This window comes from Atractosteus spatula, chromosome 2, assembly GCF_055471065.1.
Source record: "Atractosteus spatula isolate fAtrSpa1 chromosome 2, fAtrSpa1.hap1, whole genome shotgun sequence".
NCBI lineage: Eukaryota > Metazoa > Chordata > Actinopteri > Semionotiformes > Lepisosteidae > Atractosteus > Atractosteus spatula.
Genome location: NC_142707.1, coordinates 72,873,115 through 72,890,033, shown reverse-complemented (window position 1 = coordinate 72,890,033; position 16,919 = coordinate 72,873,115). Strand labels below are relative to the sequence as shown.

Genomic DNA, 16,919 nt, shown 5'->3' with positions numbered 1-16,919 from the left:
ACCAAATTTTCTACTGAGTAAACCTAGAACCTTACAAAGAAAGTCTAAATAAGAACTGATTAAAAAGGTCTGTTTGCCACAGTTGCAAAATATGGAGACGGAATATGCTGTTGTTAGGTCCCGTCTTCCTGCTTGTGAAAACGGAATTTGATTGAATTGTTGAATTTACTCAACATTAAACTGTCATTTTTGTTAATAATATTGCCCTTTAAAGCCTGTCCTTTCCTCAGAATGTGCTTTTGAACACTCATAAGTTGTACGAGTAATAAGGTAGAATCTTAATTTTCTTCAAAGTTAGCTTGCTTCTTGTCATGGTGTGCTTTTCCATTTGTCAAGGGTGTTCTTCAGAGGTTTATGGGAAGACATCTATAAAAATGCTTACAGTGAAATTGTACACGTCTGTTTGCCTTCAATCAAATAAAAGAATAATCTAAGATTCCCAAGTGGTTTTGTAGCTGTGAACTGTTAATTGTTGGAATTTAAAAAAAATATTTCTTAAAATATGTCCTTTAAAATAATATGGACACAAAGACCCAAACGCCATATGTAAGTTATCTTATCTGAGAAATTAAGGTTTTGTAATATATCATACCCTTCCTTAGACATTACTATTTGCACTTTAAACTTTAAGAATTGGTCATGCACATCATTTATTAGTAGCTGTAAACCATAACATTTCACAGACTGCAATGTGTGCTGCCAACGCCTTCAGTGCTCCTGTGTGCAAGTATGGATTAACAGTAATGGCTTTATTATCACAGCATAACACAGGCTGCAATCGAAAGAAGGCCATGCAGCCTATCCATTTCATTTGGTAGTTTAGTAGCTAAATGATTTAAGGATCTGATCCCATAATTTCTTGAAAGAAACCAGGTTTTGGGCTTCAGCAACATGTTTGTGTAGCTTGTTGCTTACTCCCAGCGTCTGTGTAACCCTTGTTATCAGTGTTTAAATGCAATTCCGTGTACGGTAGTTTCCACCAGAATTGGGGGTAGTTCCCACGAGCTGGAGAATTGCTGATGTAGTGCCCCTCTATTAAAAGGGTAGGAAAACTGAAATTAATTTAGCAGTTTAGTAATCATAGCCCAACGAGTGTGACTTCTGTTCCATGTCATGTAATGGAAGCAATTATATGAACTAAACCAGAGGATTGCTTACAGTATATAGAAATAATTTCCAGGGAAAAAATCAGCCTTCTGAAAATCTAAATAGTAATTCATGAACATAGTTCATGATCTGTGTATTGCTGCTGGCTCAAAGGACTGTGTGGGTAGGTAAGACCTGTCTTTTCTAAATCCATGTTAATATATTAATGTAGCATAATATTGACTGTCCCATAGGATGCTATATCCCTACAGGTCAACAGCGAATGCAGGATCACATTGCTTACTTTCAAGGCGACTGCGAAAACCTCTGAACGTATCCAGTGTTCTGTTCACATCAGACACCGCGATAGTCTGAAACTGACCTGCCCATCACGTCCTCTTTTCAGCACTCCTTTGTGTGGATATTTGTGCTTTGAAACCATCTGCGTAGAGACACCAGGGGCATCTTCCCACTGCCACTTTTTAAAACTGGGATGAAGTGTTTTTGTTTGATCAGGACTTGAGCTGGATTTTTATAGGTATTTGATTTTAAGGCTGGCCAGTCTTCAATCTGAAATTAATGAGCGAGTAGTACCATAAGTGTTCTGACATTTGTCATGCTACAGAACAAGAAGACGTACAGAATAAGTAGTGGACAATGGAAATGGAAACACCAGGTTAAACCAGGGGTATCAAGTGAACTCAAAGCATGGGCTTTCACACACGGCTCATGCATCCCAGCATGCTTAGGGTTATGTATGAACATGTTGGACTGTCCGCATAGCTTATAATTATGGGTCGCTTGTTTGCAAGAGGAGACCTCAGCAACTTTGAATGCGGGGTGATTGCTGGGGTGTGTTTGACAGGAGCTCCAGCTCAACTTGCGGTTTCACAAGTCACAGTAGCTAAGGTGATGTCAGAGCGGAGCTCTGAGGGAGTGATGTCGGCTGAGGGCACCAGCAGGTGGAAGAGCACGCTCCGGTCTTGTGATGTCTGGGCTTTCGTTCGAAGTGGCGCGCTACAGAAGGTCATTCTTGCCTTCTGCTTTGAGACTTTACAACTTGGCCACTGTGGGTCTGGGTGCTGGCAACTTTGACTTGTTTTGGGACTTAAACATGAATTCTCTGTTTTACAGCTGGTTTTCTGTTTACAACTGGTGTGCATGATTGTGGATAATGTGCAATACATCTTCTTGTGCACTGTTCATTGTGGTTTGTTTTTGTATATTTTGTACTGTGTGCAATTCTCTTCGCTCCATTTTTACTGCACTTCTCACTGGCTATACTTGGTGTATTGTATTGTTGTATTATTGTATTATTACATTACACTGTACTGTGTTAACTGTGCCAGGCTGCTGTTGCACTGCAGTTTCCCTCATGAGATTAATAAAGTATCGATCTATCTAAGTGCAAGGCAAAACAGGCAGGCAACTACAAACCAGTCGACTGCACGTGTCGGCCTGGGACGTGAGCAGACGGTTTAATTAAAAATGGCTTGCAGACAGCTCCGCAGAGTGGGATACCGTAGCTGGGTTGAGTTCACAAACGGCTCCCCACATCTGGCCATGCGTCTTTGCGAGTCCAGTGCTGCCAAGGGTGCGGGCAGTGGTCTGCCAAGTAGTATAGAACTGTAATGTGGAATCATCCTTCACCATGCTCTCAACACACTTGGCACTGGTTGGTGCCAAGCTGTATAGCTCCACAGCCCTGAGTGCTTGCTTCCAACAGAGAAGGGTTCTGGGGTGGTTCCAGGTTGAAAGGTGCGTTTTTCCTGCCTGGCGTGTTTTGGGTACAAGGTCAGTGCAAATCTTTGTGTAATTGTACTTGACTATTAGCTCATCCCCCGTGTTACAGCATTTCTTTCTGGCTTGGAAATGTGCCATCCAAAAAGTCAAAGCTCCCACCCACAGATCACGCGAGATTGCCCAATGGTTTGATGAGCTCAGTACTGGTGTTATCAGTCACCTGATCTGAAGCCAACTGAGCATTTATGGGATATTTCGGAAAAGCACATCACACAACATTTTCCGCCTCCATCTGCCAGGTGTGATTTGATTGACTTTCTCATGGAAGAATGGAATTCAGCAGGAGGGATGTGGCAGCAGATCTTGGCAGCCTCTGTGCTGTGGTACATACAGGCTCTACTGGCTACACAGGGTGGCTCAACAACCTATTTAGTGATTTTGCAGCTGCATTTCCGTTTCCAGTCTGCTACAAAAACAGTAGATAAATAAAAGCACATCCATGGGTTGCAGAACTTATAGCAACATAACACAGATGGCTAGACCTCTACCACATCATTGCACTTTAAACTGAGAAACTACTTTGCTTCGACATTCCAGGAACTGATGTCTTAAATGATCAACTAAAGAAGCTACTTATCCCTAAATGAAATTGCAATAATTTCATATTATTATACAGAATGCCTAAATATGCTTTGTATTGATGGATAAAGGGTGTCAACTACATGCTTACAAAATAACAAAACTGCCGTTGTCTTCTTTTAGGTCTGTTTCATGCTGTATTTAGATGAAAACAGGTTTTCCAAAGTTGTGTCTGCAAGCGTCCTCAAAGGCAAGCATAAAATCTCCATGTTTTGAAGCCTATACAATCGGTTCTCCTTGAATCACAGGATAACAAGGAAATTAAACAAGCAATAACTAACAGTGACATGAAGAGAGGGATGTACATTCAAGGCATGGGGCTTGCATTCATGACCTCACTTAGACAGGTACAGTCTTTTCATTTGACATCATTTTGCAGCGTATTCCCTGCATAATAGAATGCAAGAACATAATGATAGTTAAACTGGGTACACTTTGTGCTCAAGAATTGCCTGAATTATCGGTAATAGTCCTAGTAGAATAATGTATCCATTGAGTGGAAAAAAAGAAAGAAACTGTAATGGGATTTTTCATATCGTCTTTGACCTGATGGCAAATTACTGTTAAATCCTACTGTGTTAACGCAGTTATTTTAGCAATTATCGTGGCCTTCAAAAGCTGTCAGAAGTAATGATAATTTAGATGTTGTTTAAGCTGTGGGAAGTTCGGCTCAAGCTTTACCGACGGGCAACTCTCCTTCTCCTCATAACTCACTAGTAAGATGACCTTAAGAATTTCAGTTTTAGTCTCCATGCCACATGATTGGACCGGATATTGTTGTTTTTATTTGAACTTTCTATGCCTTTGTATATACTTTATGTAGGTTAAAGGAAGAGCTGAACATCTTCAGTCTACAGCAAAGGGGATTGTGTAGAGCTTTGATACATTGTATAAAATTGATACAATTTATATTATTTATACGATTGATACAAGTGTATAAAATCCTAGAGGGAATAGTTAGGGTCGACCCAGAGAACTGTCTCGCACTCAGTGGTGAAACAGAGACACAAGACCATGATGAGAAACTGTGTAGGCTAGAGCATAGGGAAAGAGTATGGAGCGTCTGAATGTGTTAAAGTTTAACGTAATAAAATATGGGTCTCTGTTATCTGCCTTGTCCTTAAAAAATAACTTCCAGTATAGTATAAAACATTCTTCCAATATAAAATATTCACATATCTTCCATTATGCGAATTTCACCTAATTTCAATGCTATAATAATAAAATGCCTCTGCACAGGCTCATGTGGATTTCTCTTAGCATTAAGACTCAGCTGGACAAAGATCAGCCTACACACCCGGGTGTTTCTCTGGCATTTTCTGTTTGAAGGGTTTCATATCTTTTTATGAGCTCTCAGACCTGCCCTGCCCTTGCAAAACAAACATTTTAATTGGCACTTCTTCTCTCAGTGACTGTTCTGTGAAAAGCTGATTTCGAAGCAGAGATTATATTTTTTAACTATCCCCAGAAGCTCATTGGACATTTAATAACCGAACTACTGTGCTGTAGAGAAGTGATGATTTGTGTACATAAATCTTGGCATGCATTTAAAGGAATCAATGTTACGACTGAGCTTATTCAGCCCAGGAAAGCTGCAGATGCTTTTTGGGTCCTTTCAAAGCAATTGTGAAGGTTAGAGTTAACGACCAAGGTTATTCTACTGTACTTTCTGAAAACAAGCCGATAGGTTATCGTGGCACAATCAACGTGTTTTTGTACCATCTTCTTCCAGTGAGGGTTGATTTGTTTTCCTTAACCTGTTTGCAGCACATCCTGTTAGGTGGAAGAACATCGTTTGAAGTTTATCTTGCATTTCTGGTAAAAACCAAAGAAAAAGTGTTAAAATATCCGTCTGAAGCACAAACCACTTCCTGGTGGCATTAAAATGAGCAGCTTGAAGGGTGGAACTCCAGGCAGCTGGGGACAGCCCCCTCCGATTGCTGTCTTGCAAAACAGCCCTTTCAGTGGCATGCTGCATGTGCAGCCATCGGCTTAAACATGTTGGTTTCTGCGTGTTTGAATTGGAATAAACTTGTCGGTTTGACGATTTAAAAGTCTGCTTTCAGGGTATTTTTTTATTGTAATATATGAATGGACTCATGAATACACCAGCTGTATATTGGGGAAAAATTACTGCAGAATGCACTTTAGTTTTAGATTTTTTTTACGGTATACATGCTGCTTGCCGTGAATGTCTCTGTGGATTCGTAGGATTGTATTCATTTCTACGTTGTCATGTTTGAATTTTCTATTGTGAAGCTGCATATGCATTTCAATGGAAACCCAAAAAACTGCTTTCAGTTGTACTGTATAACAATATCGCATAGAACTGCCGCAAGTCATTTGTTTACTGGTACTTAATCATCATTTAAATCAGAATGTTTACATACTTACTTCTGTTTGCTTACGACTGATTAGCACCCTCAGACAGACCTCTGATCCTCACCCACCCAGACACTTCACACATTTTATCAACTGCTTTTCCCATCCCGTAGACCAGATCCTTCTGTCACCCTGGCGGGTTGTGAAAACCGATATCGCAGCACGAACCGAGACATTCCTGCGGCAGCGCCTGCGTTCAGGCTGACAAGAAATGGAATTTGAGCTTAAGAGTAGCTTGATGTTCGTTAGTTCTTTCAGCATTTTTTTGTCATGTTTATTTCAATGAAGAGCTAGTTTTATTAGTCTAAACACAAATGCACGCTTTTTATGTAATGTTTAAATACCCGCTTTCTGTAAATTGCCCCATTGTTATGGCGCCACAGGCAGGGGAGAGAGAAACGTTTCTCTTTTTTGAGGAATCGGGATCCGTCGTTGGATGTTTTTTTGGATTGCCGTCTGCCTTTCCCGTGACACGTGCCGTGAAACGTTTTGCTTGACTCTTCACTCTTCTTTTGTCTCCAGACATCGCCGTCGTGGAAATGACGGATGCGTTCCGGCAGCCTTCCCTGTTCTACCACCTTGGAGTGAGGGAGAGCTTCAGCATGGCCAATAACATCATTTTATACTGTGACACAAACTCCGATTCGCTGCACTCCCTGCAGGTACACGTCTTAAAATCTTCCCTGTGACACCTGTGCTGCGTTTTTCTACATCACTTCTTCTTAACTTCCAAGTTAAAAAGTGCCATTATCTACCGAAGTGTATTTGTATTAATAATCCGTTTGGAGCAAGTGATGCACAGAGCCCTCTCTGTTGGGGAGAAAAGTCCCTTGAAAGATGTCGCCATTAATGATTCTTCATCATCGCAGATTAGATCATGTGTAATGCACAATCTTAATTTAAATGTTTTGAATATTTATAAAAAGAGACTGATAAAGAGCCCCTTTATAAAGCTGTGAGCAAAAACAGGAACTGCATCCCAGAAAAAAAGGTGGAACGGGGTTAAAGAAAATGTTACATGATTCGTCTACAACAGGACAAGCACAGAAGTAACAGAGCAGCAGGTAAGGTTGAATACAGAAGACAAAGTTAATTCATTTATTTGGAGTTGTCGTTGGCTTAATCTACTTTGTTTTAGACATTTAATATGCAACAGTTACATCTTCCATCAGATCTGTTGGAGACCCCACGCACATAGACTAGTTTTGCACTAAAGTGCTGGAGTCTTGGTAGTGTTTCTAAATGTGAAGCATAAAGAACATCAAGTAAAGGTCTATTTAAACAACAAGGCCATTTGTACCTCTTGCACTCCTATGAAAAATTCAATATAGAATATACCAAAGTTAGTACAGTATGCCCAACCAATATATACAGTATAGCTTATACCAGTAAGTACAGTATGACCAAAGCTTTTTTTTGGTCGGGTAAAAAATAGTTTGGTTTGATTTCACGATAATTTAACGGATTGAGCTTGTGGTCTTCCAGCTATAGATTGTAAATCTGTAAAAAAACAAACTGAGCATTATGCACTGTAAAAAACGTAATCTTAAGATCTAGGTCAGCTTGAGTGGATACTTTGCATTCTGAAGAGACCAGAAGGTGATCTTCCAACTTCAGATATATATTGGAGGTGGAGAAGTGTTCTTCAAAAGCAGCATCCAGGCACTGAAAAGTATCCTAGATTAATCTGTGCTTGCAGAATCTATAAACTACAAGGGTCAGACTTACATGTACCACACAGGCTATACTGTCTGAAGCATCATTCAGGCCACCAAATTCAGATCTCCATCACAATGCTGTGTTAAATAATGCGATCGGGGATGTACATACATAGAAGAAATTGTTACCATGGGAGAATTTATGTTTGTATAGAAATCGAAAAAACATCTGCCTTACAACATGTTGGAAGAAAGAACTGGAGTCTATCCCAGCTGCAGCAGGGGCGGGGTGGGGAACACCGGAGACAGGCTGCCAATCCGTCTCGGGGCCGACCCACAGACTGAAACACACACTCGCAGTTTTACATGGTGTCAAAACAGAAGAGAGTTATGAACGGATGAAATATTAAACCAGAAAAACAGGCTAAAGATTTTTAGAATGTTATGTAACACCTGTAGTAAAATATAAAAAAATGTAATCTGAAGGACTGGGAATATTTAATACATACAGAAAATAGGGTACATTTCTGAAGGAACAACTTCATCCCGTTCCTAATCAGTATACACTGTCCATAAAAAATGAGATTTGTGGATGAAAGGTTTACCTTTCAACAAGATAATGAGGCTAAACCTAGATTGCTTAAACCAGATAGTTAAGCAGCAGGTCTGTAATAATGGAAAGCTTGTCATGGTTGCAAACAGTATAAATTAAGAAAATTAAGGTGCATGTGGACCGTGCAAAAGTATTGGATATCTTGAAAGCACAAGAATTTAAAACATCTCATCAGTTGGACTGATTACATATTAATTTATATTATGGTGATTTCTCAGCAGTCATTTTCTACAATATATCATATTCCTCACCTTCCTTAACTAAGCATAAATGTGGGTTTTTGAGAACAGAGATGCATGAAATGAAAATTGTGTTGATCATTTTAAATGTGCAATTTTCCTTTAATTTACAGTTTTTGCTGCTTCATTGTTATTTCTGAATTGTGTCGAACAACGATTTCTTTGTTTATTGATGTATTCACTTTTTGTCTTTTACAGGATATAATATGCCAGAAGAACACTGTGAGTATAAATGCATATTCTAAATGATATTGATTGTAGTAATTGTACGTTATACAGTTGTTATAATAGTGATTGCAGTTATTGAAAACAATTATTTTGTCTGCTAATAACATTTTATTGTTTAATATTATACCCTACGGAAAACCAAATGGATGCTTTTATTTCTGCTGGGTGTGGATGGAAGTTACGAGGCGCTGTAAAATTGACGTGGTCTAGTAACTCCAGATAGATGGACAGTTCAGCAGTGACTCGTATTAATAACTGGTCCTCTGTCTGGCTGCGGTATTTTCAATCGAACCTGCATTTCTCCTTCTTCCTCTGCCTTAGTTTTGCCATTGACACTGTGAGTCACAATATAAAATTAAAGTTGAAAGCCTGACAGTGCGCATTTGATCCTTTTCTAGAGCAGGTGGTGTATGAATGACTTAAACTTGGGCTCAAAAACATCAGTTGTGCTCCTTCTGTATTGACTCCCAAATTAAACCGTTAGGTCATCAACAATCACATTAATGATCCAAATTAAATTTGTTCTGGTTTCTGGGTTTCATAGATATACTTTTTAAATAAATTTTACTCACCTTTTTGTTCTCCAGTATCCATCCTTTTGTGTTTTTATCGCAATCACTTTGAAAAGTTAACTTATCACTAAGTATTGGAGCGTTCAGTTCTATATTACATATTTTCTCTCTATTTCATAGTATACTTGTACTATGAGAGCAGTTTGACTCATGGTACCTGGTTTCACTTGTTTTGCTTCCACTAATTTTGCATTCAGTTTCTTAAATGTGAAACCTCACGTTAGTTTTTTGTCTTGCTTTCCCCAAAAAAGTATAAATGTAAAAATACTATCCGCTTCAAATGACCTGCATTTATAGGGAGATGCTACAGCAGTATGGCAGCTTACATTCCTTTAAAAGAAGTGGTTTTGGCACGTATTTGCTTTTTAATTTTATTAAAATGCATGGTTTCTTGGCTCTCACTGAGTCCCATTTTATAATAGTCATACAATTCAGAGACTGATGAAATGGAATCATTGTAGCAGTGATCTTCAGAAAAACTCCAGTTTTGGAGATTTTGTTTGCCTGTGAAAGCCTGGGCTGAGTGATGTTAGTTTTTCAGCTTTAAATATACATTTGAAGATATTCAAAAGATCAGTTTCTGTATCGCATGGCTTCACACCATAAGGTAACTGCTGTCAAAGGGTATAATTTGTCCTTAATATGGCCCAGCAGGTGGGAGCTCTGCTAACTCACATTGAAAGCTTAGCTGAGGTAAGTGGCTTTGCAGTGTAAAATAAGGTGGCTTGATATTAAAGGGACAGACAGCCTGGTTTAACATCCCCAGGCTTTTGTTGTGAGAAGTATTATGTTTTTTTTTTCCCTTTTGTAAATAGCCCCTGTAATGGAGATTGCACATATAGGTTAGTTCTTGATTGTTTTATCGGTAAGTGTTTCAAAATAGATAAGACTTTTAAACTGGCACTTTAAATGAATATACAGTATTATAAACGAGAAAACTGTGAACAGAAATTAAATAGAGTGGCTGACCGGCAAAAGAGGATTTCTCATTTCAGATGTAAGTTAGCCGGTATTTATAATAACATTTTATCATTTACAATAACGAGGTGTAAGATTTTTAACCCGTGCTTTGAGATTAGGTTTAGTGAGCACCAAAGAGATTGGGGTGAGTAATTGACAGTCAGTGAAACTAAAAGTTGTGAGCTTCAATCCCCTGTGTTCTGTAATGTACTTTTGATGCTATTCTAAGGAAAATGCAGTAACTGCAAAAGCATCTTCTGAAGTTTTCTGATGATCTTCTCAGATCTGTGCTTGTCAAGATACCGTGTTTGGGACTGTACCACTTCTTCATCCTGGTTGCACCTGGTGATCGGTGGCACCTTGTCACCCTTGAAAGCCGTCCTTCAATGGTTCAAAGAGTGAAAATGCACTGGGGCTACACCCTGAGCGTGGGGAAGTCATGATGCCGTTGAGGCTGAAACATTTCAACACTGTTGTGTACCCCTGCACACAGGCACTACCTTTTCGAAGTTCTTGTGGTTGCTCCTGTATTAAAAAGTATTATTATTAATCAAATTTACATTACTAAGCAGTAGAAGCTTTTCTCTGCCCCCCTCCACAGATGAACACAAAATATTTACAAAACTCGTCTTTATTAATAGGAAGAAAGTGTCAAGAGAATGACCCCTCATGACGTTACTGTTGCTCGTTGATACAGAATCCCTGTGAATATGCGGAATGGAATTGCATTTCGGTTTTAGCAGCAGAACTGATCACTGCACGTGCATTTTGTCTGCCATTACACACGTTATTTTGTTACATTTTTTATGGTGACAGTCAAATTATTCAAGCTTTCTGTCACATTGTCAAACTCATTCTCAGCAATTGGCTATGCTGCCTTTGTAGAAATCTTTATTTTGCTCCAATCTTTTGCATTTTAATTATTGCAAGAAGCCATTCTCCTTTTATCATTAAGTATGAGCCACTTGAATGTTGATTCTTCCAAAATGTCTGACCTTCCTTAAGTATCGCTCTGGTGCTGGTGAAGTAAAGATTCTGGCTTCTTGGCCATCAGTAGCTTCACTAGAAGGTCACTTTTTTATATCCGAAGTTGGATTAAGTGCAGATAGAGGGGTATTTCTGTAAAGCATTTTTTGGGAATTATAAATGTATCTGTTTCACAGAATCCCTGTGGTTATGTGGCACAGAATTGCATTTCCATTATATACAGCTCCTTATTAGGAGCAGCAGTCACCGTGCATGGTTTTTCAGTGTCAGCTTTTTTATAATTCGGTGATTCATCATTAAATGACGAAGCAACTGAATGGTAATTAGGCCTAACAGTCCAGTAAATTGATTGGGAAGTCATGGAGAACACATAATTGTTCTTTAAGTTTGTGTATGCCCAAGCCTTTGCCAATCTCCCAGACATTTACAAAATAAAAACACTTTTACTCCTGCTTTGATAATAATTGGATCAAAACTCTCAGGGTTGCTTGAGCGCACACAGCACTTAGGAAGCCTGCGCCTCAGCTCCTGTATTCACTTTTGAAAACTTGTGTGGTTCGTAAAACACGATTGTGGTTCTTATTGCAGTTGCCTAACACCTTGACGTACTGTGTTTTATATCAAGGGTTGTGACTCCACACTTGATAAAACGGGCACATATTTGTCCGGGAGAATCCCACAACATGGTCAGAATGACCTCACCTGAGCATAGCTGTGAAAACACCACACAGCTCTCGGGCAGCCATTGATGCTTAAAATCTGGATTACGTTCAGTTTAGAGCCCAGATTCGCCCAGCAACCAGAACTCTATGACTGGGATGGTTTTGGGAACCTTATGAGTTATTAGAATGCATAATATATGTCCACTTGTTTCTTTTTTTCTTGTAATCTTGAAACACCTTTGTAATTATAGTGTACCATTAATTTAGAAGTACCAACAGACCATGCATTTTGTATTTCAGTCATTGCTTTCAAGATTTATCTTGTTTGTGGTTTTTTGTGCTTGCACTTTTACCTCATGCTTGTGTGTTTGATTGTATTTGCAAAGAAGGCGATGCTAGAAGCTTTTTGGGACCCACTGAGTTAATCAAGAGATGTTGAAAACATTCTTTTGCAGGAAAGCATTATTTTAAGATGAGAAGCGTTTTCTGCTCATACTCCTCTCAGTGGAAAGGCAGGGTTAAAAATAGAACTGGAGTTTCCTAATCAGTAAACATAAATAACTGTCATGAGTTATTTATAAAAACATCCCTTATGAAACAGAAGAGCGAGTGTGAAGTATGAGAAATCATTTGTCTAGAAATTAGTGCCTTTGTACATAGTGGAATTTACTTTGTAACTTTATTAAGCATGTATTTATTTTGCATGTACTTATTTTAAAATACATCATTCATCTAATACCGTAAAAGAAAATGGTAAATAATTTAGTTTTCAGGCCAGGTCTTTCATTTAAAAATGCAAAAGAAAGTACAGTGAGTTTCAGAAAAGCTCAGAGAGGCACAGCTGTTCAGTGAAGGAAATGGCGACCGTTGCATAAATTAATGAAAGAAAAACTTGTGCATAGATGTCTCGTGTTATAAATGTTGCTTAAAATGTCATATGCAAAAAATTCACAGGAAGGTAAGCACTTTGTTTTGAATTCATTTCCATAAGTGCCCAAATGTATTTTACCCAAAATAACATGAGGCATTAAGCACTTAGTAAAAAAGCAAAATGCTTTGCACAGTGCAGGATGTTTTCCCTTTTGGATGTTTTTCTTGAGGCCGATTTCTGCTAGGCGCAGTTTCATATAAATAATAAAAGTGTGCTATGCCTCACAATATTTGGAAAGTAATGATTTTTTATGGGGTGACCGTCTCCCGACCGAATGCCTTCCTTCAGTAAGAGTAAGAGAGGACAACGGGTCATTCCCATTTCCATTTGATTCCCATCAAAAGCAGCAGAGTGATGTGGGAGATTCCCATCTTGTCTGAGCCCTCCACTCACTGGCAGAGACGGCACCTTGGCCGTGTCGTTAGCTGACTATGACTGGGGTCCACCCACGGTGCCTTACAGCTGGTTGAGCAAAGCCAGGCCTGGAGCGTCTGTATTTCCTGTGCCACAAGCCCTACACCCAGCCCGGCGCCTGTGAGTTTCACAGTAATGTCACTGCGTGTGGTTCGCGCAGGTGGGGCCGTCTGACAAGCAAGCCTGCTGCCCTCACCCTCCCAGTGTGGTATAGATACAGGGTTTGTAGTGGTACACCAAGATAAAATATATAAATAAAAATACATAAATCAATACATACATTTTAAAATGCTAAGCTTTTAAATAACGGAAGGACCCTCAGTTACAAATACATACCTGCTTAAAGCTCCACACTAAGCTTTGAAATTGTGAACAAAATTTTGGGAAAAGACCTTAATTTAGAAGAAAGGCTAATTGATTGGAATGCAGTTAAGAACAATTTACTAAATGAATCTTAAACTTTTAACCATCAACTAACCCACTTTAAAGTTTTGTATACAGTAGATCCTATTGGACATCATGCAAGAGATATGAAAGAGTTGCAAAGGAACAGGTAAAGGTTTATTCCATGCTGAAAAGAGAAGAAAGGAAACACAATGTTGCATTTCTTTTCTTCTCTTTCCAGCATCGAATAAAACCTGTACCTGTTCCTTTGCAGCCTACACATGCTGACGCAGCTTCCTACTTGAACTATCATGAAAGAGTTGACTCAGAGCCTCTTTGCAAACGTTGTTCAGAATTAGAAAAGGTACAGAATTGGTACTTTTCCGTGCACATGTTTTGGGACGGCACAGAGGTCAGTTGTTTTGGGGATCACCACTGGATCTTTTTGTGTTACTACTTCATGAGGACTCATGACTCAAACTAAGGAGTGTTTAATGGTAGCAGAGAAACTGTTGAATGCTCAACAATATTGTGAAAATATGGTACAAATATTTTACAAACAATAAATATTATAATAAATATCTTATCATATTTTATAATAAAGCCTGCTGTTTAATTTATCTGAAAATATTTTAATTCCATTACTTTTAATATTGAGGCTACAGTTTCCTGCAAATACTTTCAAAATGCTGACTTACTGCTGTTACCAAGAAACCTCACAAGTTGCCTCACAGGATCTGTTCCTGAAAATTGCATTCCAGCTGAAATGCTTGTTTTGTTTCTTCCAGACCTGTACAGGGAATTATACCTTTATACCGTATATGGTGACGCCGCACAATAAAGTCTACTGCTGCGAAAGCAGTCTGATGAAGGGACTGACGGAATTAATGCAGCCCAGCTTTGAGGTGCTGCTCGGGCCCATCTGCATGCCTCTTGTGGATCGCTTTGTCCAGCTGCTGAAGGTCTCGCAAACCAATTCTTGGTAAGTTTCATAAGCACCATGAAGAACTATGCACCGTTATCCATATTTAGCTTTGGTTCCGCCGCGGTCATGTGCTAAAATGTAATGTTTTAGGTAGCGAAATGAGAAGTCTCATGAAATGTGCATTACCTAGTTCCCTCGTCTGTTATACTTTCGTATACAAAGCCAATGAAATCGAAACGTTCTCCGATCTCCAAACAGTGATGTTACTGAAAATGTGATGGATGCATCATGGCTTTAAATGTGTAGAATTTGATCAAGAGCCTGTGATGGAAATGACCTAAAAGAGCACTAGTGTTTAATGGGCATATTGAGATATAACATTCAGCCATAGTTCAACTGTAGGACTCATCTCATTAGCTATATATTTCCAGTACTGTGTTCCATTCATTGATAGGTAAAGGAAATGTGCAGTTTGATGCAATTGTGCTTATGACCGAAATTGCTAATTTTACCAAAGGTTACACATTCTAAAACACTTGATACTGATTAAGCTGTCTTTGCATTTAGGATGGTGTTTATCTGTTTTTATTCCTGCATTTTTAAAAGTACAGGACATAACAGTACGTATAAGCAACAGGACATAAGCTGTATGAGCAACAAGGAGGAAATAGTACAACATAAGAGTAATTCAGAACAGGAAATGTCTCGGCACTGACTGCTCACTAATAGGGTTGGTACTCCTCATTATTTTCGGTTTACTCTCAAGCCACACTTTAAGCATGTCAGTTGAGGTACTGTAAGCATTAGGAGAGCTGCTGTTGCCAATGCTGAGGTTTACTTCCAGGAAAAATGAGTCAGGAAAAGTTGTATTTGCACTTTGGCTGAATTCTGTTCCAATAAAAAAAAAAACCTTTACAGCACGGGAGGGCTATAAAACTAACTTAGTTTTGGTACAGATTTGAAAACAGGTGCAAGACGCAATGAATAGATGTGTCACTAAAGAAGGCGGTTAAATATCTCAGGAAGCTGTAAATGTTGTTTTATATATTTTACCATTTACAGGTACAGAACATGTTTTTTTAGGATTTCTTTTGAGCTGTCTTCATGATTATAATGCTCAATGTGTCTAGTGATACTTCACCAACACAAACTGTATCTTTTGATAGTTACGAAAGTCCAGGCCAGAGCTCATCCTGGATTCTGCAGTGTTAAGCAGACTAGAGAGCACAAGAATGCCCCCTGGATGGGACACCATGCCTTCACAGGGATCACCCCCAGCAATGTGGGAGAAACTGGAGCAGCTGGGAGTGTGCAGCTCCACCTGCATGATGCGACAGCAGCCATAGTGCACCAGAACGCTCCCCACACACCAGCTCTCAGTGGGGAGGAGAGCAGAGTGATGAAGCCAGTTCAGAGATAGGGATTATTAGGAGGCCATGATTGGTAAAGGCCAGGGGGAAATTTGGCCAGGATGGTGGGGTAACACCACTATTCTTTTCAAGAAACACCCTGGGATTTTTAATGACCCCAGAGGGTCGGGACCTCGGTTTTTCATCTCATCTGAAGGATGGCGCCTTTTACAGTATAGTGTCCAGGACATTATAGTGGGGTATTAGGGCCCACACAGACCACAGGGTGAGCGCCCCCTGCTGGCCTTACTAACACCTCTTCCAGCAGCAACCTCAGCTTTCCCAGGACATCTCCCATCCAGGTGCTGACCAGGCTCACGCCTGCTGAGCTTCAGTGGGCTGCCAGTTGTGAGCTGCAGGTAGCCCAGTCAAGAGTACAGAAACGGTGTCTGCAGCAGTGACCTGAACCCACAGTCTATCGGTTGAGTCTAACGGCTTACCCACAGTGCTACACTGGCCCCAGCTATTGCAGTAAGTTCATATACTGCAAGTGAGACGTCAGCTGGGGTCATTGAAAGCTGCCTGATGTTGTCTGAAGCTACGCAGGCGCTGTTTGAACTTGTTCTCTTGTGTTACCCTATGCTTTATTCTAGCCAGTATTTCCATGAAACCATTTTGAATAAAATCCGAAAAGCCCGGGAAGTGTACAGTGGCGCGGAGCTGGCGGCAGAGCTGGAGCGGATCCGGCAGCGAGTGGACAACATGGAGTGTCTGTCGGCAGACGTCGTCATCAACTTGCTCCTGTCCTACCGAGACATTCAGGTACGAGTAAAACTGCCGCCTGAGAAATGTGCGACGGAAATGCGTCTGGGTCGTGTTGGTTGGGAGCCCTGAATCCGTGATGTTTTCCACTTGCTCTCTGTAATTTGTCTTGACTCCTGCGGGCCAGGAAGCGCAACTTCCTCTTCACCAGTTGGTCAGCTGGGGCAGGAGAGGATGCAGAGAGCTTTAGTAGTCTTCTTCAAGCTTAGACACAATGAGTCAGGTATGATAGTTACAGATAGGGGGTTATGAAAATAGAAAATGTCAGGAAATAGGCCGAGCCGATAAATCAATAATTTAAATAATCATAACCCCCAGTTTTTAA

At 39.8% G+C, this 16,919-nt stretch overlaps 1 protein-coding gene across 1 annotated transcript in view; it reads left to right on the top strand.

Annotated features, from left to right (window-relative positions):
• map3k5 (mitogen-activated protein kinase kinase kinase 5) overlaps positions 1-16,919 on the top strand; it is a 77,295-nt gene that overhangs the window by 20,298 nt on the left and 40,078 nt on the right. The window contains exons 2-5 of the mRNA XM_088937449.1: positions 6,373-6,512; positions 8,559-8,582; positions 14,287-14,480; positions 16,426-16,594. Coding sequence (XP_088793575.1) covers positions 6,373-6,512; positions 8,559-8,582; positions 14,287-14,480; positions 16,426-16,594 — 527 coding nt within the window. The remainder of the gene's footprint in view (positions 1-6,372; positions 6,513-8,558; positions 8,583-14,286; positions 14,481-16,425; positions 16,595-16,919) is intronic.